This window comes from Acanthaster planci, linkage group LG13 (genome assembly GCF_054643075.1).
Source record: "Acanthaster planci isolate LZ-2023a linkage group LG13, COTS_SCS, whole genome shotgun sequence".
Lineage (NCBI taxonomy): Eukaryota > Metazoa > Echinodermata > Asteroidea > Valvatida > Acanthasteridae > Acanthaster > Acanthaster planci.
In genome coordinates, this window is record NC_141789.1 from 8,870,794 (window position 1) to 8,894,534 (window position 23,741).

At 39.0% G+C, this 23,741-nt stretch overlaps 1 protein-coding gene across 1 annotated transcript in view; it reads left to right on the forward strand.

Moving 5' to 3' along the window:
* Window positions 1-21,733, forward strand: part of LOC110989132 (uncharacterized) — a 39,092-nt gene extending 17,359 nt beyond the window's left edge. Inside the window, exons 2-4 of the mRNA XM_022253276.2 lie at window positions 16,433-16,591; window positions 17,840-18,187; window positions 19,824-21,733. Of these exons, the coding sequence (XP_022108968.1) occupies window positions 16,490-16,591; window positions 17,840-18,187; window positions 19,824-20,081 (708 nt within the window). The 5' untranslated portion in view covers window positions 16,433-16,489 and the 3' untranslated portion in view covers window positions 20,082-21,733. The remainder of the gene's footprint in view (window positions 1-16,432; window positions 16,592-17,839; window positions 18,188-19,823) is intronic.
* Window positions 21,734-23,741: the final 2,008 nt, after the last annotated feature.

Here is a 23,741-nt window from a genome sequence, read left to right on the forward strand (position 1 = left end):
GGTGATGTTTTCTAACAATAGAGAGCTTTAAGGAATACTCTCCATTGTGGCTGGTGGTTGAGTCATTAGAGCTGTTTATCAACAGCTGGGACCCCAGCCCATTGATATGTCAACAATTAGGGGGGGGGTTGGGGATGGGTTTATACTACCGTTTACATGGATAAGGATTTTTTTCCTTCAGTTTGCCACGCTACCCTTGCCAACATTAGTGGACTTTTCTTATATCACTTTTTAGATTGATTTTGAAGTCCTGTGATTGTTGCATCTATAATCTTCTCCATTTACTCTATTGTCTAATCCAATTATTGACAAATCTGTGATGTGGAAATCACTGCCTGACAGTGCTAGATTTTGGGAAAGAAAACTACAGATCTTAATTCAGTGACACGAGACTTAGTGATGCACATAGGTCTGCTGACTCTGAAGGAGTTAGTCTTTTGTTAAGAGATTAATTGCTTCCCCTTCTCAATAAGCTGTGCTAAGCCTGTGGATGAACTGGCCCAATTTACACAACAAAGCCGATGCACAATAACCATTCCTGGTAAGCTGGGAGTCAGGGCTTTTGTACCAAGGTGGGGGAGATGGTAGTATGCATCAAAGGGGTTGCCGCATAGCCAATTCTCTTTCGGGAAACGGTGTCTTGCAACCATTGCCCGCTTGCAGTTGAATCGGGCAACGGTTTGAAAGGGGATTAAGGGCAACCATTTCCCGTTTGGTCAACCGTTTCTATTTTGACTTGGCGCCTTATTGTCATTGTATTGTGTGTGTGTGGGGCTGAGTTTGTTTCTGCATTCCATTGGGGACCCTAAACAATAGAGGACAATAAGGTCCCCGATTGACAACTGTGTACAAAACATATGGGTGGTCTTCTAAAAAAAAAAAATACAAACACAAAGTACAAACAAGAGAGGAACAATAGGGGGTCCCCAGTTGCAGGCAAATACACATGTGTATTTGTGTGTGTGTTCACTCCACATTGTGTTTCGGTCTCCAAAACCGTGTCCCTCATTTTTAAAACAGAGAATTATTACTGTGTTAATATAGCTACGAATGTTGACTGATTTGATATTCAAATTCGTAGCTAACTAAATCAATTTTACTCATATTTTATTAATTTTAGTAACAACATTTTTAAATTAAAGTTCAAGGTTTAGAAGGTTCTTGAGTGCTTTAACATTTCACCACACAGCCATCCACAAATAATTATGGCCTTGGTTCTTCTGCCTGCAGAGATCAATTTAGGAGTTCTCTGAGCCTGCATGTATAATTTTACCTCGAAATTGCTAGCAGTGTTATGACTTATATAGATTCCTAACACTTTATCATATACAACCCTTTTACACCTAGCACACTTTGCGCAGATTGCTCCCACATCGATCACTGCGTGAAAACACGCATTGATCCACAAGTTCCAACGATTTCTTACGCTCTTTGCCTGTTTGGATAACTGAATAATTTCACAGCGTGCCGCTCAGTCGGAGCGGTCATGCATCCATTACACTCATCCATCTGTAAGAATGAACCATTTAGGCATGTGAACCAAAAAGCTTGTCAGTGGCTACGAGATATTAGGTGATAACCAGGGGGTTGGACATCAGAAGAGGTTGTGAGGAACCTCAGTTCATGAAATGCTGCAAACCGACTGAGCATAAAAACTATACTGAATTTCGAAACCCCTGATCATCCAAGTTGGTCCTGATCTGGGGACGTTTGTGGTCCTACCTGAGTAGATGTATAAAACTATACATTCAAACTCTTGTCTGTTCCTGGGTTTAGTGCTTTATTTTGTAGAAAAGCAATATTTCATACATCCATTTTGTTTACCGAGCGATTAATTGAAATAAAGTGATGTTTCATACTGCGATGGAGTATACAATAATAGTTATGTACGAATAGTTCAAACAAAACACGTAATTATATATTGCATAAAGTGGTTAAATATTATGTTACATTTTGAATTCTGAAATTATCTGGACAAATTGATTAACAATTTTAATTCATGAAAATACCATTAAAAGTATTTCGTTTGTTAACGAACTTGGGTGGGCATCGTAATTTTATGCAAGATTTCGCTTTTACTGCTAGAAATGAATTTATCGCACAGTGAAAACAACGTCCCAAAACCATATCTTTTGAAAGATCTCTACTATTCGCTGCTCTTATCACAATGTACGATTTTTAGACAACATTTCATATTTTCAGTTTCAAACTCCAGATGCCACTCTTCCACTCTGTTTACTCTACGGGCAATATAATGGAAAGGGGGATTTCGTGGCGATATTGGTCTGTTTGGCGAGGCAAACCAGCCTCCTCCCTCCTCCTGCCCCCTTCACGCTATCCTCTCATTGTGAGTTTTCATCGATGCGAAGAGATGCCTTCCAGATACGCACAGTCAATATTAAACTCTGACACATCGAAACATGGTGATAACTCGAGCCGCTACCGAGATTCCGGCCGGTGAACACCACGCTCACAGCGCCTTTTTATACAGTTAGAATTATTAAATCGCTCGCGCTTGTACCGTCGTCGGCGCGTTTGTACCTGCAAGTCTTCCCCGGGCTAGACATTGCCCTCGCCTACGTTTCTGAGAGAGTTTGTAAAGGTGCGGCTGGGCCCAATCCAATACAAAGCCCACAGCAAAAAACCCATTTTTTACCAACAGTCTGTTTTTATCCTGATAGGTGTAGAGATTCAGTTTCTCGATTTTACAAATTATAACTACGTAAGGTAACCACGTGATGAATGTTTGCCCATATTTAGAGCTTTTAAACCTTCGGACTGTATTCATATTGAAATTTAATGTCATTAAGTTGTTTTGATGACAATATTCATTGGAATAAAATGATTTCAAATCTCTCAGATCTTCATTAAGGCCATTATCAAGAATGTGTGAAATTAGAAAATTTGAATATTAATCACTTTGTTTCGGTGTAGTTTTACATGGTTTGAAAAAGAATTGGCTTAGGACACATAATCGTGCACAGGCATTATTGAGTGCAGGTTCAAGCTTTAATAATGTAATTCCTGCGTCTTGGCTAACTCCCAACAATCTTGACAGAATTGCTTTCATTATTTTAAACGGCATTCTATGATGTTCTGTAAGTAATACAGTCTTGTGCTTTTATAACCCGAAGCATAATAACAACTTTGCTAATGTCAAAGGCAAGTTTGTTTCGATATCTTGTTTGTTTTTGTGTTAATGACCGTTGATTTTCTACCATTTACAAAGTAGTTAATAAGACGATTTTGAGCTGTGCTGTGTTTTATGCGGTTTTTGCAATGACGTGTATACAGTTGCCGCATTCTTAGTTATTGTTTGTTTTTTATTTGCATTGGGTGAACAGCAATTGCTCAACGAAACACGACAGGAAAAACTCTCAATGCACGGTAATTCAATCATGGGGCAATACTTTGCCGTTCAGATCAGAAATGAGCCGCTCGCATGCGAATGTATTTCAGCGGTACCGGGAGATCTTCACAATCCATGAAATAACTGATTTGAAAAATTTGCTTAATGAAATAACCTTGCGGGTTTCGCGAATGAATGAAAGTGCATGTTGGCATCGGTCATCCACCAATTTGTGCAAATTTGATAAGCCCGTAGCTTTGCACGACAGAAAGTTCCTCCATTGGAAGCAAGCACGGGATTCTGCTTTTATTAATATTGACATTTCTAATGACAAATCTTCACGGAGAACTGTTTAATTAAAGCGGGCCATACCGCCAACGTTTCCCTTGACTAGGCGTTCTCCACACCGCTAGCCATGCACATGAGGACGATTTGGTTTTCTTCCCAATTAATCAATTACCTCGATTTTATCATCAACAATTTGGCTTCATCATAGACCAAGTCAGTCTGTCAGTTCAAGTTCCCGGCCAAATCAGAATTTCTATTACAGGAGAGACATCTCACTGATCAACTGGATTGCAGCAAAATGGAAGGAAAACATGTGCATCTCTGTTGCATTTAGAGATGCCTTTTAGATAAATGAATAAAAAAGGGTACTTCAAAGCCCTCGTTTCTGAATTTATAATAATAACTGGTAATCTTATTCGCACATTTTAGTTGCTGGTCGTTGATGTTATTTTAATCAAAATAACGTTTTGTTTAGCCCTTTTGTTTAACAAATTGAAATGATTTATTTTACCTGGAATTCCACATGCTTTAAAATAACAAGCCTAAGGGCGCAAAGGAGGACTTTTCACAAGATTAATTAATTTGTTCGTGAAGACCATCCATCAGACTGTAGCTTCACAGTGGAGCATATTCAACAGTCTCCTTTGTGTCAGTTTGATTGCTCAGTTAGCTTATAATGCACACAGTGAACGCTGCCGGGCCACGGTGGCTTCAAGTCGGTCGCCGGAAGGCCGAGTAAATAGACGGGTCAGCTCCGGCGATCTCTGGATCAAAAGCGAAGCCATGAATAGGGCAAGGGTGGGTCGGGACTAGGGATGTGATTTTCTAATTCGACTGGCTGATGCTTGTTATCAAATCGAAATCGTTGTAGCTGCGCTTGAAATGGGAAACGACAGGAGTTGTCCCCATGCTGTCCTTTTCCCTACAGTAGGGCTAAGCCCCACCCTCTGTAGCCGGTTTAATAACAGAGTAGTACCCTGATACATCACATGGCCCATAAAGAGGCTCAAAATGCAGTTAAACGCTACTGCACCGTCCTAGAATGCTTTGTGTCCCTAAGTTACCTCCAGGGTCCAGTCTACTAATTCAAGCCCCATTGAAAACAGTGTAAAATCAGCACTGTTCAGGGCCCAATGGCATGCACGCCGACATCCCTGAGATTTCTGAAACACAAATTAAATTCTTGTCTGGTCACTTATCTTTCAATTTCTTTTCAATTGTTTGTGGGTTAACCAATTACATTTTTAATTATTCCCACAAAACAAAATCACCCCCAAAAAGTGATTTTTTCGAAGTCTGATTGCAGCCATTTTTCAAGTGGCAACCCTCAACTTTCTCAGGCACTTAGGACCATTTTTCAACCGTAGTTTTTAGCCCTTCTGCTCTCATATGAAAGCTCAAAGACCCAGGGAGTTGATCCCACAATCTCATCTTTTTGGGGGCCAAACAATCTCTTTTTTCAAAAGATACTGTGGGGTAACTTTTAATGCTAATGAGCTGGCCAGAAATTCTCACTTGAATTAGTATTTATCCAGCAAAGTTTTACCGTGCTAGTAACAAGTGCTCTGTTGAATACGGCGCTGCTCAAGTTCCCTCATGCTGTAAGAGGGCGCCCTTTTCTCAACGAGTTAGTATATCTGCGTATTTTGTTTGTTAATTTAAACTTTTTGCAGGCTGTGCCTTTAGAGTTTAAAACTGGTTTCATTAGGTCCCAGCATAATTAAATAACCTTCATAGGGAAAAGTTCATTGACGAAACAGAATACGAACATTGCAAATATAGGCCCCCAACAGTTAAAGGTAGGCCTATCCCACGTAGAATTCGTGAAAAAAAAATCAAACTCATGTTACGGTCGAACTGAAGCGCGTTTGCTTCCCTGATGCACTTTGTATCGGGCATTGAGATTTGTTTCAAGATGGGATTATTTTGCCTTGAACCCATGCCTTTAGTTTTAAGTGGTTGTTCAGTTTAGCATTTGTGGTGGTGAAAATCTATTCGTTTGCATATTGTTTTGAATTTTAGTTGTTTGCACGCTGGATTTAGGACATATAGTTAAGTAAATGGAAGTTAAGGCAAGATGTACGATTCATTTCTCGTTTTATTACGGTCTCTAGTATTATTCATTTCATTTCAATAGATTTTGATAACACATTTTAAATGGACTTTGAAAGAAAACGTGCAAATTCTTCACACTTTTTAAAATTTCTGTAAAGGTCTTGGGCTTGGGCCCAAGGTGCTTGGGCTGTTCTCATTAATCGCTCATGTTTAAGCTCTTGTTCTGGCGTGTTACATGCATTGATCGCCGTTTACGTGGAACTAAGATACCAGACGTTAATTAATGCGCAACTTCAGCGATTGTCCAATGGGAGCCAGATAATAATGCATCGTCCGCCTTTGTGACGAAGTCACTTACGAACCGGATACATAAACGTCAAGTCAGTCGCGTGCGCATTTCAAACTGCATGCTTGAGCCCACGTATTCTCTTGCACACCACACACCCGTAAACCTGCGTCGCTCGTAAACCCACTTACTAAAGTCCTCTTTAAATAACCCACACAGTAGTATATTTAAATTATACAATACAAAGGGTTGGATTGCACAAGGCGTGGTGGGAATCAACATTGGAGCGGCAAGATCGTGCCCATGGAGTCGAGGTTGGATAAGGCATTGATATACATTTACCTTCGAATGGAAATCAAAGAGGCTGGATTCATTCCTGCAAAAAATTTAAACTGAGTTTCTTTGCTTGTGCTGCAGATGTATGTTTATTGGCTAATTCAACTGATCAAGCGTACGCAGCTGAAAACTAAGGAATTAGAATATCTTAATGCGTATGACATGACCAATATGAAACGCATGACCAAATTTTTCAATCAGCCGTTTTGTATTTGAGTTGACCCATAAATAAGTCAATTGAATGCTGATCTAAATGTGTATCCATATTCGTATAAAATAAGCGATTTGTTATGAACCAATTGGTGAAAATACACTTGCAAAGAAAACCTATATTTACACAAATAAATCCTTGTATAGTTAACCGTACCATTCTGCGAAGGCTGTTTTTGTTTTTAAGGATTTTCTTTGTGAATTCGATCCCGAACGTTGTTCGTCGAAAATATAGAGGGAGGGTTACCAATTAACCCCGGCCACTATACCTTGCTCTTACTTAACAACAGTGGTGTAAATTTGTACCAGAAATTAGGGGGGAAGATGAAAGGTGGGGGATGAATACATGAAGATTTGAAGGGGGTGGCACAATATGACTTCAAATAAAGGTCGATATTCATGACATTAATGAACAGTAAAATGTATTTCAAACTGGCATATTGCACCCGATCCGACTACCCGCTGCTACTTATAAGTCAGGCCTGTGCGGCGAAATAGCTTTGCTCTAACCGTGATGCTCTGATATAATCGTGTGATGCAATACAGTAGGCAGACTTATGAGTGAGGCTTTTTCGAGCCTTCTGTTTGCAAATTTTATAAGCTTACAAGTTTGCTTACTGTATTGCGTTATACGAAAATATACTAGCATCACAGTTCTTGAAGGTTATTTTGCAGCACAGGCATCACGCTTAAGTAGCAATGGGTAGTGGATCGGGTGCATATTTATGACTGTTTAAACTTGTTTTCCTTTTTTGGAGTGACATTAAATGCATTTCAGTAGTTACAATTCTGAAGAAAAGGCTTCACAACCTACTTTAATTTTTGCTCACCACAACAAAGTGGTGGTGGTGGGGGGGATGATTCAAAAGCCCAACCCCCACCTCAAAAAGTGCGTGGGGGTATAAACGCTCACCCCCCCTCGGATTTACGCCCATGCTTAATAATGAATCATCGATTAAAAACTTGCGAAACCAAAAGGCGCACAATTGTTGGTACTCTATACCCAGAAAGATAGTTATACTCTTGGATATGAAAAGCAGAAATATCTTTAAAATGGCAAAAAAACTGCAAAGGAGTTGATAAAGGGGATTCCAATAAAATGTACAGTTCATATGCATTTTAATGATTATCTGTGTAAGATTATCCCATACAGTCTTGGAGCTCTAGGTTTTAATATTTTGGTTGATGAAAATTAAAAAAAAACCACAAGGTTCACTCATTACATTAACAATGTATTCGTCCTCAAAACAAGCTTTACACCGGACCCTTTACCCCGGTAATTCCGAAAGATGTATGCATGTTTGATTGCGAAATGTTGTGTGATCTGTTTAAATTAAGGCAAGCATTACAAAAAAGAAAGTGTGAAGGGCAAAATGCTGTGAGCTGAAACATCTTTTCGTATGTCTCTGATCTGATATTGAATTGCCTCCAATTTGTATAGCCACTTCATGGAATTCAAATATTGACCTCTATACTAACAAGCACATTGTGGGTTACCTGTCTGGCTTGATTGATGAAGAGAAACAGGAAACGTCCCTCGAGAGCTTAAAAGCTGCATAATACATACTGCAGACAACGGGTTGTGTCTGTGGCGGTGATACCACTGCTACTCTCCTTTTTTATCAAGCACTGCCAACGTTAGGTTTCAGTTTGAGGATTTTTTTAAAGTTTCGCGTTTTCTTACCCAGGTGTTGTATCATTTCAGGAGCTCAATTACTGCTCTTTCATTGATTGAAGTGGATTACTCAAGCATTGCCACTTTTCATTTTTAAAATATGAAGCAATACAAGCCCTCGGACAATAGGCTTATTTTTCTGTAAATATCATTATTACATTATATCCCATTCAAACATTAAGTTAATCCACTTCACATAAACATTCCAGCACTGATAAGTTTCACTAAAAGTAAACAGCCAGCTACAAGTCATTCTTTGGAGGACAGCCCCGTCCCCCCTGATGTGTTTCCAGCTCTCAGTCGGGCTTTCGTGGAGCACCTTCTTAACTCGATGTGACAAGCTTCTGCTTCCCATCCTCGCTATTCTTACCACTTTGGCCAGGCCGTCTATACCATCGTCCAGCCTTTATTGATGAATGGTTCCCACCAAAAGGGGAAAAAAAACAACACAGAACAGATTTGATTATAAGTTGAATTCCCCGTGTTTATTATTGTTCTATCAGACTGCCAGCAGATTCGTGGAATATTCGAGGCTGGGTGAATAAGCATTGTCCGAAGGATTAGAGCACAATGTCCAGTTCGTTGTAACACAGCAGAGACCCCAAAGTTCCACGTCCTTTTGGAGTTCAGTTGTGGTCACTGAACGCAAGGTTCAAAAGCATAATGCGATTTGGAGACTTTCTGTATTTCTAATGCAATTATCATCCAGAATTGGATAAGAGCCTGCAAGGACGACCCATATTCAACACGGGACAAGATTTATTAGACTGGACGCATATCATTTTCAGTCTGGATGAGATGTGATCGGTAATATGGGCGCTTTCTTCCCAATGTCTCGTTGAAACATTTTCGACAAGATCCGACCTGCCTTTTTGACCTTAACGTAGTTAAATTTCTACCGAAATTAAAGAATGGCTCACTGTCCTACATGTACTGGGAGTTCACTGTCCTATTGTAAAAATACAACTGTGTTCGGCTTGCTACCCCGCCCCGGTTCTGATACCAAAAATTTACTAAATAAATAAAATAAGAACGGAAAGAACAATAGAACCTGAAAGTAAAAGGCCACGAAGCAAGTTTCCGGAACCCTGGCCCCGTCCACTGCTGGGGATTTTACGTGGGCCACCCTATCACGTTCGATAATTTTGGGGAGAAGGATTTCTAACTGAAACCACCAAAAGCAACACCCATGTCGGGATTTTCCCTTTGTCCTCCTCAAGTAATGTTTAGGAAAAGTCGCCTGGAGATGAGTAAAAAACAAATTCATTTACGACTTTTCACTTCCGGTAATATCGTTCTTAGGTCAAGTGAGACCTTCATGCAGTTCATGCACGTTTGTTTTCATTCCCCGTGCTTGCGTGGAAACGAGATTGTACAACGTTGCAAATATTTACCTACCTGTAGTCGATGGGTTCTAGATTTAGTCGAGTTGACCTGACGCAGTTCTTGTCAACAAAGGTTAGATTAGAATCTTTCTTAAAAGCAGATTATTGCACTAGGTTTATTGCTTTATAAATTACGAAATCCTTCCCATATTTTGATCAGTATTTTGGCTTTTACCGAAAGATTACCATAAAGTGTAATTGCGTATTACTGTTCATCTGCGTACGAGACCACCGAATTGCACTGCTCTTCATTTATATTAGATTTTTGGAAGTGTTAGGTCGATTTTGGGCAGGATATTTCTCTTTTAGGTCAGGTAATTTCTCATTTTTCATAAATTGATAGGCTAGGAAAATATTTAAATATATAAATATATATATATATATATTTAAATATTTAAAAGGCCTTTTTACGAGTGGAGTAACTGAGCAAAAAAAATATTAAAAATTCAAAAATCTTTGCACGTTATTTTTCCTATCCAGTGGTTCCGGAAGTGCCTCATCAGATGTCAACTTTCAGGCTCTATTAGAGTAACAATAAGAAAATGACATCCCGTTGGGTCATTGCTTGTAGAGTAGTAACAATTTATTGCCACACCTGTGTGTGTGCCTGTCCCCAAAATTCAGTAGTAAAAAAATACAGTCTGACAAGACTGACCCCCCAAAATATTCCTGAATCCACCCTTGATGGAAGGAATTAAATTTAATATCAAAACCATTATGACCTTACCGGTGTATGTGGAATATCCCCTTAGCATTTGAATGAAGTAGAGATTACTTAAATAAAGGCTGACGTTTTGAAATTTGTTCTTACTGTGTTATTATATTTCGATTTATGTCCTAAGACAACAGAAAGATTTATACTTGATTCACATCCCAATTTCAAGTATTCAAGATTGATTTGTACAGTTGTTCTGATGGAAAATTGCCTGCGCCATTGTAACAGAAGCGGTATTTAAGCTACCCCAATACAACTCTTTCCGCATGTTCTCCTCTCGCTCAGCCTGATGCACAGTCAGACGATCCAAGCGCCGTAGGCTGAAATTGATGTGTGCGTGTTGCACAATTGCGGCGAGACATAACGAATTGATATGATTTTACCTAGACAAGGGATGATGATGATAGGTCACCATCAAATCCTCTTCTACAGTCACGGCTTGTCGTGACGGATGGGGACAGGGTTCTGAATGCAACCTCCGACTGCACTTCGCGAGGTTTTTTTCAGTCACTTTAATTATCTTCCGTTATATCAAAGAGCGATTTTGAGATGTTTGACATAAGCTTCTGTTGATTGATTGGTCTGTCTTGATTTGCTTTTGTTTTCTATGTTGTTGGTACTCATCGATGAGTTTTTGGAGGGGTTGTCTTTGATACTAAGGAGTGAGTTTTTTTCGTGATAGCGTAACAGGACAATGAGCTTGAATAATTCAATTACTTGGTAAAGCCCTGCTCAGTTTGAAATAAACTGAAAATTACGAAAGAAACTAACCCGGATTGAACGCACCAACTTGAAACTTGTATAATTAGGTACTTGCCGAGGAAGGAACCACGTTTAACATGGACTCATTGAGTTTGATTTAGATGATGAATCAAAATCCAAAGTTGTCCTATCACAAATCTGGTAGAGGAGTAAAGTAAAAAAAAATTATGTAATCTATCACTCCAAATATAAGGGCGAATCGTACCAATTATTCTTTTGACTTCGACGTCATTGTAAATAGTGTACATAATCTGGAATTGTAAGTACACAAGCTTGAATTTAACAGACTTGTCTCACGCCACTTTTTCAGTTGTCCAAGATAGACCTTTACCCGGAGTCATCACTATCATATCACTATCATATAACCACATTGTTCAGTTAAGAGAAGTGGTGACTAACCGTCCGCAAAGAAGATGACTATTAGACTATTAATTTTCTTCATCTCAAAACGGCATCCACTGTTTTTCACCTACTACCTTGTCCAAAGCTAAATTAGTCTTTGATTCGTTCACCTGTGGTGTTTTTAAGGCTCTTTTTCTGCCCATGTGTAACGAACGTTCATCCCGCTTCTGCTTCTGATTCAGTGCCATATACAGATCACCCTACTGGGCTATCATGGTAGAGTTAACGGGTTACAGTGGAAGCAGCAACATTAAATTTTTAAATGGGCCCGTTGAACTAGATTTTTAACATCCATAACATCCCAGGCTGACTTAAACCTGGAAATGCTTGAAGCTGTCCTGTTGTATTCTGGCAAGATCTTTTATTCTGAAATTGTTCTTGGGTACGTGAAACAATATTTGCTGAAAGGAGGTTGCATAGATGTTGGTGGCCATACAGCCTACGGGATTGGTGCGAACTGTTGTGCCTAAACCAGTCAATGTTGCTTGGTATCGGCCCATGTTATTCGTTATAAATTATGATGAGTCTGGCTTTGGTGCGTCTTTGGTACCCCATTCCTGATTTGGGACCCAAATAAGGACGCGCAAGTCTCACGGCTGTAGTCATTGGAGTTAAAGCGTCTGCTGTCCTTTGAATTTGTTCAATTCTACCAATGTGAGTTCTATGATAAGGATCCCAGATTGTGCTACAGTTCTCCAATCTGGGACGCACGAGAGCCTAATGGGCAATTGATTTTCCTTGTATAAGCAGGCTCTCTTCTTTTGCAATAAAAAGAGCTGCATGAAGCTTTAACTCACGAGGCACTTTGACTTACACACGTGTATCTTGAAAGCCTAATTAGAAAAAGTGTTATTAATAACCGTTCCATACCAATTATATTCATAGATTCACAAATATGCACATCACGTTATACATTAATTTTAGTTGGTCAGTCATGATTAGTACATCGTCCTCGATAGTAACTCTATGAATTAAGTTTGTTCTCCAATGGGTCGCTCGATATGGAATTAATTCAATAGAAAACATTGTACCAAATATGCTTGCTTTTGAAATTAGGCTGACTTGCACAGACATCCGTTTCAAAAAATTGAATTCGACAAATTATGGAGATATAGTTGGCATTTACGACAGCAACCGCTCTGCTGGACAGTCTCCTCAATGTCCCCAAGCAATAAACGCGGCATCCATTTCGTGTATCCAATTAAGACCCAATTATTCGCAGTCTGTTTGCTAACATTAAATAGCATGTTTGCCAAGACGTCCAGAAATTGGCTACCAGGAACGCCCACTTGCGTGAAATGTGACCTAACGGGATTATTTGACGAGAACGCGAAACAAGAGCCGCGAGGTGGTGTTTCTACCATTTGAACGGCAGAGTGCATTTAACAATAATCGGATAAGAGAAATACCAGGTGCTCGGGTGAGGAAGGTTCGTTCCCCTTGCAGTACTGTCGCACTTCCTGGCTGACGTTAAGTCACTGTGACACACCGGTTGAATCGCTGCCTTTGATATTACGCTCTCCGTCAAATCTCTCGTGAATGCTACACTTTCCACTCCTTACTTTCCGGCCATTGTGAATTGATAAATGCTGGCCTTTTGTTTAAGGCTCATTTTGTCGGCCGAATGAGAAATTCCAGGCAGAGTTTATTTTTTCTTCTGATTAAAGCAAATTTAAAAGTCTCTCTTGTGTGATATGTTTCCTGTTATGTTTCGTCATGTTTCATTTTGCGTTGCAAGTGCTTATGGACAACTGAATTTATTACACCCTGGCCATATTTACGCCTATTTCGTCTGTATTATCCACGATTGTTACCCAACTGTTGGTAATTCAAATACCATGCATTCAATTGGTTGCTCAAACCAATTAAATCTAACTAGACTGACAAAATGAGCAATCAGTAGGCTTCCGTTTTGTCGGCACAAGGTCCCTTTTATAATATCCGTCACTATGACTTTCGAATTTTGCTGTAACGAATTATACAGCCAAGATAGTCTGTCTGCTTACCTACTACCGTCGCGAACAATCCGCGGATGTACGGATCCTGGCCTTGAATGAAGCAACCGGCGGAGCACAACGAGCCGATCGTTAGCAATGTCACAGCATTAACATTTTTTCGCTTTCCTTTTTGGTTCTGTACTGTCTCGGATTAGTAAAGATTCCCTCGTCCTTGCAAATTTGTAATCTTCAAAGCAGTATACACGATTTGCAAAATCTTTAATTTTAAAACGCAATTGTCGAATTATCTTTGAATATCTAACTGTAAACTAAGTGATACAGTCCGTGTGAGGATGCACTTCCACTCAGAGCGGATTGCAAGCTGGTCTTTCCTTCAAGACACTGCTTGTCAGTTTATGTGACACCAGTACATGTAGGCTTATATTGAAAAATTTGAAAGTTTGAAGGCAAGATCTGGTGTCGTCGCCCGGACGACAGAGTTATGAAGTGTCTTTTTTACTGAATAAACTTCTATAGACATGTTTTAGGAAAGACTTGAAAATTTAAATATCAAAAAGACATGTTCCGAGGGTAGTGAAAACATCTGCCCCTCCAATGTCGATGAAAACTCATCCAACCTTTGATTTCTTCTGTTTCAAAATATTACAATAAAACGTACAGGAAACAATGTTTGAAGACATTCTTTCAATTTACGTGATATTTCATGGCATAAGCTGCCCAAAAATATATCGTTGCTGTGGTCATTTATATCTAGAACGGTTATGCAGCTTACGTAACATGCTCGTGGCTAGCGTAATGCGTGCTCTTATTTAAAGCCGTTTTTCCCCAAAGGTAGCTTTGACCACCGCTATGTTTCCTGTCGTTTTTCTTGCGTTGTATTTTCGGAGCGGAGTTTGGTACATGTATAAATGTGGTATCGCTGGAAAGCCTATTCCTTTCTCTTTATTCTCATACGCATATCTCTAAAAGCAAAAAAGGGGATTTTTCCTCAATATGCATGTCGTGGTCAGTCATTATGTACCAGCAGTTTCCATCAAGTGGAACCAGGGCGCTCCCCATCGTCCACGGACGGCCCATATTGGCGTTGCTGAGTCATTTTAGAAGTCACATGCCGAATGCCGAAGTCACATGCCAGTTACGGAAACGGCGAAACAGAGAGCTGGGGCTTTTTGATCAGTTCAAAAAAATCAAATACGAAGTACTTCCTAAGATCAGCTGTCGAGCGTTTTTAGTCAGTTAAAGCAAACCGAGAAGTTATCAGATAATGCAGCATGCTGATTCATGCCGAATAGATTGAACTAACACGTCATTTATGTCTTCAGGCAGCCTGATCACAGACTACCTGAATTATTCAGCCGTGTGAATTCTGAGTCAACAAAACAATCGTTGACAAAACTTCAAAAATGGACTTGATGTGTCTCCAACTTTATTTAAACAAAGTGGATGAGGCCTTGCAATTTTCAAGATGTTGACTTGATAGTGATCAGTAACGTGCAAACCGGGAGTGCTAGATGCAGTATTTGTCAATATCTATTATTTGCATTTAGTTGCCCTCACCGGTTTCCTGCTCCATAGTTTAGGGCGAATGGCCTGAGTGGAGACCCTGCCCTCCAAAGTAATGTTGACAAGGGCTACTTTCAATAATTAAAGAAAGTGAAGGAACAGTGCATTCGGGGACGATATTGTTTACGTCTGTTATATTAGTACAGTTTAACAGTAGGGCTAAATCTTCTGAACTTCTAAAATTCAGAGCTCGTTTCTTTGGAAATATTCCTCTGCCTCATCATAATTAAAACTGAGGTATGACAAAACAATTGTTGGCTGCTGTGATGTGGGATGTGACGTTTTGAACACTCTTGGGCATGTATATGTGTCCCCCGGGTGTTCAAAACGTCATATACCATATCACAGTGGTCAACAATTGTTAAACATTGAATACCCGATCACGAGCTCAGCGCATAGCCTATGCCCAGGTTATCGCTTTCGCTAAACCAATTTGATAGTTACTATGGATTTAAACAGCCTTTTCCAACAATGATACAAAGTCTTAATCTTATCGCTTTGTGGTATGGGTAACTGACATTCGCATTAACTTTGTGTCTGCTTACATGAAGCCCTCTCTGAGCCAGTGGTAACTCCAGCGAACACAATGGCACAGTTTTCATAAGTAATTTCTTTATGATAAGATAAGATGCAGTTGATGTTGCAAGCATACAACGTTTCACAATGTTCACGATAGTTCGCCGTGGCTTGTGTGAGTTACAAATTACCCCTTCTACAATTTGCCTTCGCTGCCGTCTTCTGCATGGTTGGAGATGTCTGCAGTGTTGTAACGAGTCACTGAATTTTTGACTGAGTCAAGTTAGCTCAGTCATTACAACTCCGGGTGTTCGTCACTATTGAGTTGGCTCTGCTACATAGACTGTGCAGTTTCACATTTCCCCTATCGTTTAAATTTGATACCCTTCGCATTTTTTTTACCAGAAACTTGACATATCACATGTTGTGTTTATTTGAATAAATCCCTGCAAGTCATATTAAAAATCCTTGGGAAAAAATGATGACATTAGAAAACATTTCTTCCAATTCTCCAACCAACGCATATTCGAGAAGAACATTTTTGTATCTTGTCCATCGAGGAATGAGGCTCAGCGATTGGAGTTGGGTCAATTATGCGTGTGTTAATCACATCATACGTGCCAGCGAATTCCAAGGAGGAATTAGGGATAGTATCACTTTTCTAATGAAATTGCTTCTCTTTTTTACATGAACCAAAAACTGGGATTTGAAAGTTATATGATAGAAACGTAAAATTGCTAGGAGTTGCGTTATCGGTTTACCATTCATTCCACCGATATGACCCATCCACACAATGTTGCCTGACTGAACTGTGGCCACAATTTCATTCATAAAAATTATAATGTTAGGTTGAGTAGCGGAAAAAATCAATAGAAAGGTTTAAAAATGTATTTAAAACGATCATATTTCTTTTTCAATTTTGTTGCTAACAGGCTGAACTGGAAGGAGGGGCAAAGGTGGTTACCGGCGGAAGCAAGCTGGGTGTGACAATGGGAGGCACGTGGATACCAGTCACAGTTATAGTCTTGGTTGTTACGATACTTGTTCCGTGCACTAGATCAGAAACAGGCAGCGGGTCTCTATCACAAAAGGTGAGAATAACTTTTAAGAGGAATTTAGAACTAAAGGTATATACATCATCAATGCTGATAGTGAATGTGTAGCTATTTATAACTTGCGGTCAATAAGCAAATTTGCCGGTAAGGCAAATACGCCTGATGCAAGCTGCTGCACTGAATGAACATTATTCTGTTTAATATTGGTTTCATTACTTGTCAACGACTTGTCTATATACGATTTTAGCCACCATAACCAGTAAGCCCAAAGGCTTAAATTATGATCCATTGGTCAAATTGTTAAGTCAAGGCATTAATGTCGTCCAAACATCCTGATTATTTTCATACTTGGCCTGAATGTGTCTCTATTCATAAGGATTCACAGAATCAGCGAGCACATCACCCAGTAAAGCGTTGAGGGCGCTTTGTAGAATGAACGACCGGCTAATAACTGCGTATTCATATCATATTCAAGATTCTTCATGGTTTTAAAGGGACCGTGTAATAAAAATATTTCCAAGATTCTTCCCATTGCATTTCTGTTTTTGAATTAATCTTTTTTGTTTTTCGTTTTGCTATTTTTACCCGTATTTTGAGGCCTTTATGGCTTTTATGTTTATGTGAATTTGCATATTTATGTGCAAAACGGTATGTAATCTGAGGCACCGAGCTTCAATGCTGCTTTATTGTGCACAAAAAATGCTAATTTTTGTTTTATACATTTCTATCGACAATTTCCCATTTCCTTTGGGAACTCATTCTTAAAGTACATGGTAACAAGCCAGCGAGCAACCTTTCCTTAAAAATATTTTCAAGGTGCAAACTTTGGGTTCAAAATTTGAGCATGAAAATGTACTTTGCGGTTCACTTAACTCCAAAAAGTGGAGTGTTCATAAATTAAAGAAGAGTCTAAAACATGCACAAAAGTGAATCTATAAGAAAAGTCAAAACTTCCTTCAACAATTGGGTCACAGTTGTCAGCATGGGATCATTATTAAGGCGGACACAGTTTCTCGCAAAATTATTACCATTAGTTTCAGAGCCACACACATACCGTAAAGAAAGCCAACACGTCGAAAATCTCATATAGAGTTTGGCCATATGACGGCTGCCACTACACGAATATTATTAAAAAACGCTTCTCATGAATTGTCCAAATATATTTCAGCAAAACATGCTGTTGCTGGAACGGATACTTTCGATAGTTTTAAATCTTGGATGAGTTACAATAAATTCAAAGAATTCACAGCAGTTCGAATTGACACAGTGGTGTCTTTCCTACAGATTCGTAGAGAAGGTCTAGAGGGAGAGACGTACTGGTTGAACGACGTCGGCTTGACCGACCAGCAATTGAGACAGCTCCTAGCAAACAGCCTGACTGGCCCTCACGGCTCAACGGGTGGACCCACTCCCCCATCAGGTGGCAAGCCAAAATACCGTCTGTATGGCAATCGCCTCTCTGGAACGGGCCTGAGACTCTCTGAAAACGAGGACGAGAGCCGTGTTGACACCAAAGTAACGCCAAGGGGGTCGAACCTGGAAACAAGGAAGCGGAACGGGTTCTTCTACGGCAAAAGAAACGGCTTCTTTTATGGCAAGCGATCGGTCTTGGACCTAGATAATTCAAATGAGGTAAGTTCTAAACATGATACCTCCGCAAAAAAATATAGTCCCTAACAAATCAACCGCATGAACATTGATATGCGGTCCAAAAGCCCTATGAAGTGGAGATTTCATTATACCTCTGTCTTGAATACTGTATTTTCATTGGTGCAGAACAATCACTTGACCAGACAATAAAAAACAAATATTTAGCTCCAATGCGAGCAGTGAACTGTCATATGATATAATCAACTGTCGAAGCGCTGTTTGTTTCTTTGAATAAGTGTAACTCAACATAATGTCTGCTGAACTTGAAGACACGTGCAGACTCTCCTCCAAAAATTTGGGGGGGGTAGACCAAAGATATCACTCTCGAGGGAGACAGGCCCACACATGCAACAAGCACAATAACACTGATACACAAAGGCCATGCGTCGTACAGTATTTTTTGATTGAAGACTTGTTGTTTGTATTAAATTGGAAATACTTTCAATAAGAAAAATATTGCAAAGAACTCATGACACAGGCTTAACAACACAATTACGTGCTGCTGTGATATACCGCTGGAATACCGGTGTTATGAACACCTTTGGGAACGCGCAGCACCCTTGTCTTTGTCTCCTGTGCTATAGTCTGTCGGGTGTTAAAAATTATATCCAGCACTACTGCACTTCTGAGAGTTTACAGAGAAGAAGCTGACACAGGTATTCCTCTGCTACTAAAAGGCTTCCTTTATGTTGTGTGTAACTCTAACTAATGATTTGGTTTCACCCCGGTCACAAACTCTGTTGAACAAATCTATGTGCGAAGGTACATATTACTACAAGTATTTTTTCATTAGTTCATGAACAAAACAAAGCTTTTCGAAAATGAAAGTAGAAATGTTAGGCTAAATAATTGCCTGTTCGTTCAGCTTCTCCTTTTTTCAAACTTCTTTTGTGTATGAATACGAATAACAGTTCTGTTTTTACTGCTCCACCAGTTTGTTGCCCTTTTGCTTGCAGTGACTCCCTAGCAATATAAGTGTCTCTATCTTGTATATCCACATTTTAACAGCAGTGGACCGAGAATGATGCGGAAACAGGGTACTTAGATGAAAGTGTAGATAACACCAATCCTAAATAAGAACATGCACCATGGAATATGAACACAGTAAAACACCTGGAAGAGTTATAGAAAAGGCGTTTTTATCACCTGTTGTTTTTATTATGAAAAGCTGGTGGGTGCATGATTGAGAATATCAATGGCGTTTGCAAAGAGAGAATTTTTTTCACAGCGTCATTAACTAAGTTAAGTAGTCAGACTTTACGAGGGAACAAATCACCGGTCGCTGAAGTCCTAAATAGTAATTTAAGTTCCGTGTCGTCTGTGATTGAAGACTTGTATCCCGGCAACATAAAACCAGTGCATGAATATTGAAATAATAAAAAGCTGCGGCAAACACTCCCCCATCACTGAATGTTTATAATTTTATTGGTAATTTTTAATACATCGATTTAGGTTGAGATAGACATTTTGGTCCAAGACGTTTTCAGCTGAACAAAAAATAATCTTTATACGGCCTTTGCCATAAACTTTGCTATACTTAAATTTCTTTAGACAAAGGTAAAGAGGATAAGATGTTAGCATTTTCATTCCAATTTCATATTTCTCTCCTCTCCACAAGTGCACCTCGTGTGGGCCTCAAAACAGCGGCCAATGCGTCATGTTCGGCACCTGCTGCAGCTATTCCGCCGGCGGCTGCTTTTTCCTGACCGACGAGGCCCTGCCCTGCGTGACGTCTGAAATGTCCAAATGTGAGCTCAAGGGCGCCCCCTGCGGCAGGGATGGGTACGGACGGTGTGTTGCCGATTCAGTCTGTTGTTCGCCACAGGAGGGCGCTTGTCAAGTCGACGCGGCCTGTAGCAAAAATACTTTTCATTAAGAAGCGTTCGAGTAAGGTTATAGGGAAACTTGAAATTGGTCAGTTGGGTAGAACGTGAATTTATTTCAATTGTAAACTAAGAATTTTTCGGGAAAATTAACTTATGACATCTAAAAATATCAAAATGTATTACAGACCTATTATTTTCCACGAGTAATCTGACAAATGCTAAGTTTATAGTGATAAATGCAGTACGTAGTATCAAAAATTGTTTAATAGACACACGAAATTATTGTATCTACATGTTCTACCATTCCTTAAAAAGACGATTACTACGACTAGTTCGAAATTAGTACTGAACTTAAACAACGTAACTGATTTCAATTAAGTGGTTTAGATTGAGTCCTAATTTTCGGTAATATTCATTATTCGGCGCCCGAATATATCTTCCTTGTCTTGGTTGCGCTGACAATCAAGTGTCAGTGAATTATTCATTCCACGTACAGCACAGCCACATTGCAAACAATTATATTCCAAGCTGGATGGAAATTCTGCTCCACAGTCACAGTACATTTGCGACGTTCTAGAGGATGTACAAAATTTATGAGGCATTGGACTGAACAAAAATTTTTTTTCTTGCTAAGGAAAGAATAATTCCATTCAGTCGAAATTTCTAGTCTACTAGTCACCCCCATTACACTCATGAGCGAGTATTATTTGTAAAGTAATTGTGACCTTTAATTGCCAAGCTAACCTGTTGAAACCTATTAACACTCACAGGACAAGTAATGGATCGGGTAATTCCGTTCTTGTTTTGGAAATTTATCATGTTTAGAAAAAAAAAGCGTCATTCAAAACTAATGGATTTTACGATAGACAAGTATAAATATATATGTATTAAACAGTCCCAGAAATTTGGTAACACCATTTCAGTTTGATTTTACAAAGAACGTCTCGAAAACATTTTTGTATTGTTGGCAAACAGTACCAGCTACATTGAGTTACAGGTCCAAAAACGTGGGCTTATTGATTTTACTTCCTTATAAAGTGGTTACTCGATTGTTTTAGGTTTTTGAAACCATGTTGTTTTCCACTTTCCGTATATAACTACTCAGCTATTCCCTAACGCAACTGTGATAACTACATCAGGGTTAACTATACGTAACGTTGTTAATTAAGGTTACAGCTCAAAAAAGATGGAAGCCCTGAAAAACTACTGTGATCTATTTTATTTTCATGAAAAATCTTATTTAAATAATTCTTTACCATAAATATATATCCAATCGAGATATATTCCTGTTTTACTCTGCTAAGCGTTAGAAATATAACGTTCAATTAAGAGAGACGACGAGAAACAATTGACCCATGCCCCTCCTGCGACCCAAGAACTGTTTTTAGATTAGAGGTATGACTACAACCATTATAGTTAAAATCAGGACAATCTGTACCTTGACGAAACGAAGTATGGCGTAGAATAAAAAATTACAAGTCATTATTATATGTTTGTAGCGTTGTTTAAGGGTTATTATGCTATTAGAAGACTTTAAGTGTCCTTTGATTAGAAACTTACGACTCTATAAGAAAATTGTTTTATTGTCCAAATTGACGCAGAAAGTAATGCAGTTATTTTAAGATATCTACTTTTATTTTTCTGAACAATGCTGGGTAAAATAAAAAAAAATGGGAGCGCTGATTCCCTTTGTGCCAATGTACAGCACATTGTGGTGTCACTAACTACACGCCGTGACCCTGGTTGGGATTTTTCATCAGAACACATTGGCTGACATACGGGTGTTCCGTCAAAGAGATTGGACAAGATTCTTGTAAAGAGTGGGCGAGGCGAACATGCACAAATCCACACATCCGAGCCTATCGACTGAAATTACGTTCCTATCATAAATATTGTTCTGAAACCAAGGAACAAAAAGTGTAGATTCGTACTTACACTTTGAGCTATGAGAATGAATTCAATGTATTGCCCAGTGTAAATACCTATGCAAAACAGGCTTTTGGGGGCTTTATTGTAAACCCTTCGCTGGAGTGCACGGCCTTTGTTCAGTCATCAACAAACACAGTTTTGTCACTCATTCATTCACCACTGGTAAAACAAATTATTCAATACAATCGATGGGATTGCATAAAGCTGATAATTGTAATGCCAGCTACCTTACGAAACTTGGCCAGACGCTCGATTTGGAACATTCCATTGACCGCTCAAACGATTATCACTGAAGTACTGAGCGGTAAATCTCTCGCATTCAGTTGGATTAATTTAGTTATTTATCAGTTTCTTAAAATCGCCCATGGATTGTCCTTTGCTTGTAGGTCATCGATAAACTGGAAATTTATGAAAGAAATAAAATAAATGGCGGTTAAGATTACACACGACGATTTAATTGAAAAATCCATATACAGAGCAGTGAAAAAGAAAAAATTAAGTTCGGTAAAAATCAGTACGAAGCAATTTTTTTACAAAAAGCAAAGACAAAATATGAAATATTTAAAATATATTTAAAAAAATCAATACTACATGTAAATAAATGCAAAATGGAGTATATACCCCTGAACATAAAACAAAGGTTTTAAAAATCAACATATAAAGATTTCCAAAAAAGAGACGCATAAGTGAAGATTGCTTAGAGAAGAGTTTGTATGAAAAAAAATTCTTTCCAAATGCTGAGAGAAGGGAGAATAATGTTCCACTATAGAAATCCTTTACTTTGCAGAAAAATCTGAAGGATTTAGTTAGGAAAAGCAGTTTTGCGAAGAGATATGGTTCAAGTTTTAGTGGATGCAATGCATATTTTCACGTTTAAATTTTTCCTTATCCTGTCAACAGTAAACAAAATGTTGTACGTGCCATGTGAAAAAAATCCATGTTCAACCTTTAAAAAACACGAACTTGAATATTTTACATACATGTGAAAGACTGGACGTTAACTGTTCAGCTTTACAGGCTACGGTATTAATATATTTGCGGGAAATGTTCACAATACCTGTGGATTCTTAAAAAAATCTACACTTCACTGAATACAGTGACTTCACAGGAGTAGTTTAATTGTGTTTTCGCCTTTACCTTATACCTGTCGGAAAGACTTTGGTTCCATAATTTAGCATTTTTCTTTCACGGGCTAATTATATTTTAGTCCTTTCGTATATCATTGTCTTCTTTCTCATCATCAGCTTTAAATCGCTGTCACTGCCAAACACTTTCTCCAATTTCAGCCAAACTTGGCCATATGGACAACTGAACCAGCATGATATGTGATGCACTCTTACCAGGATAAAAGGCCACCAAGCAGATTTTACTGGAATTTACATAACAAAATCTTTCTGTGTCATTACTTTTCCCAACGATTTCAGCCCAATTTGTTAGTTATCTCTTACAAGAAACGTGTGGACTGTTTGCAGCTTTGGGGGTAAATGTCAAGTAGTAATCAGTGTGGTCATCATCATGGTAGAGGCTTCGTTTTCTAGGATTTTTAAAGCGAATTGATCTTCATGTAGCCATTTACAGCCCTTGTCATGAATAGCACCTGATGGTGTTTGCAAATTAAGGTCACATGTCAGCCAGAGGTCAACAGCAGTCAGAGCCCAACAAATATCCCATTGGGTTATTTCTATAATGTCGAGGCTGGGTAGCATTGTTTTCTTTAGTTTTGACTACTTGTGGACAAAAATCATTCCTGACCAAAGGGGCCCCAATCATTATTTTCAGGT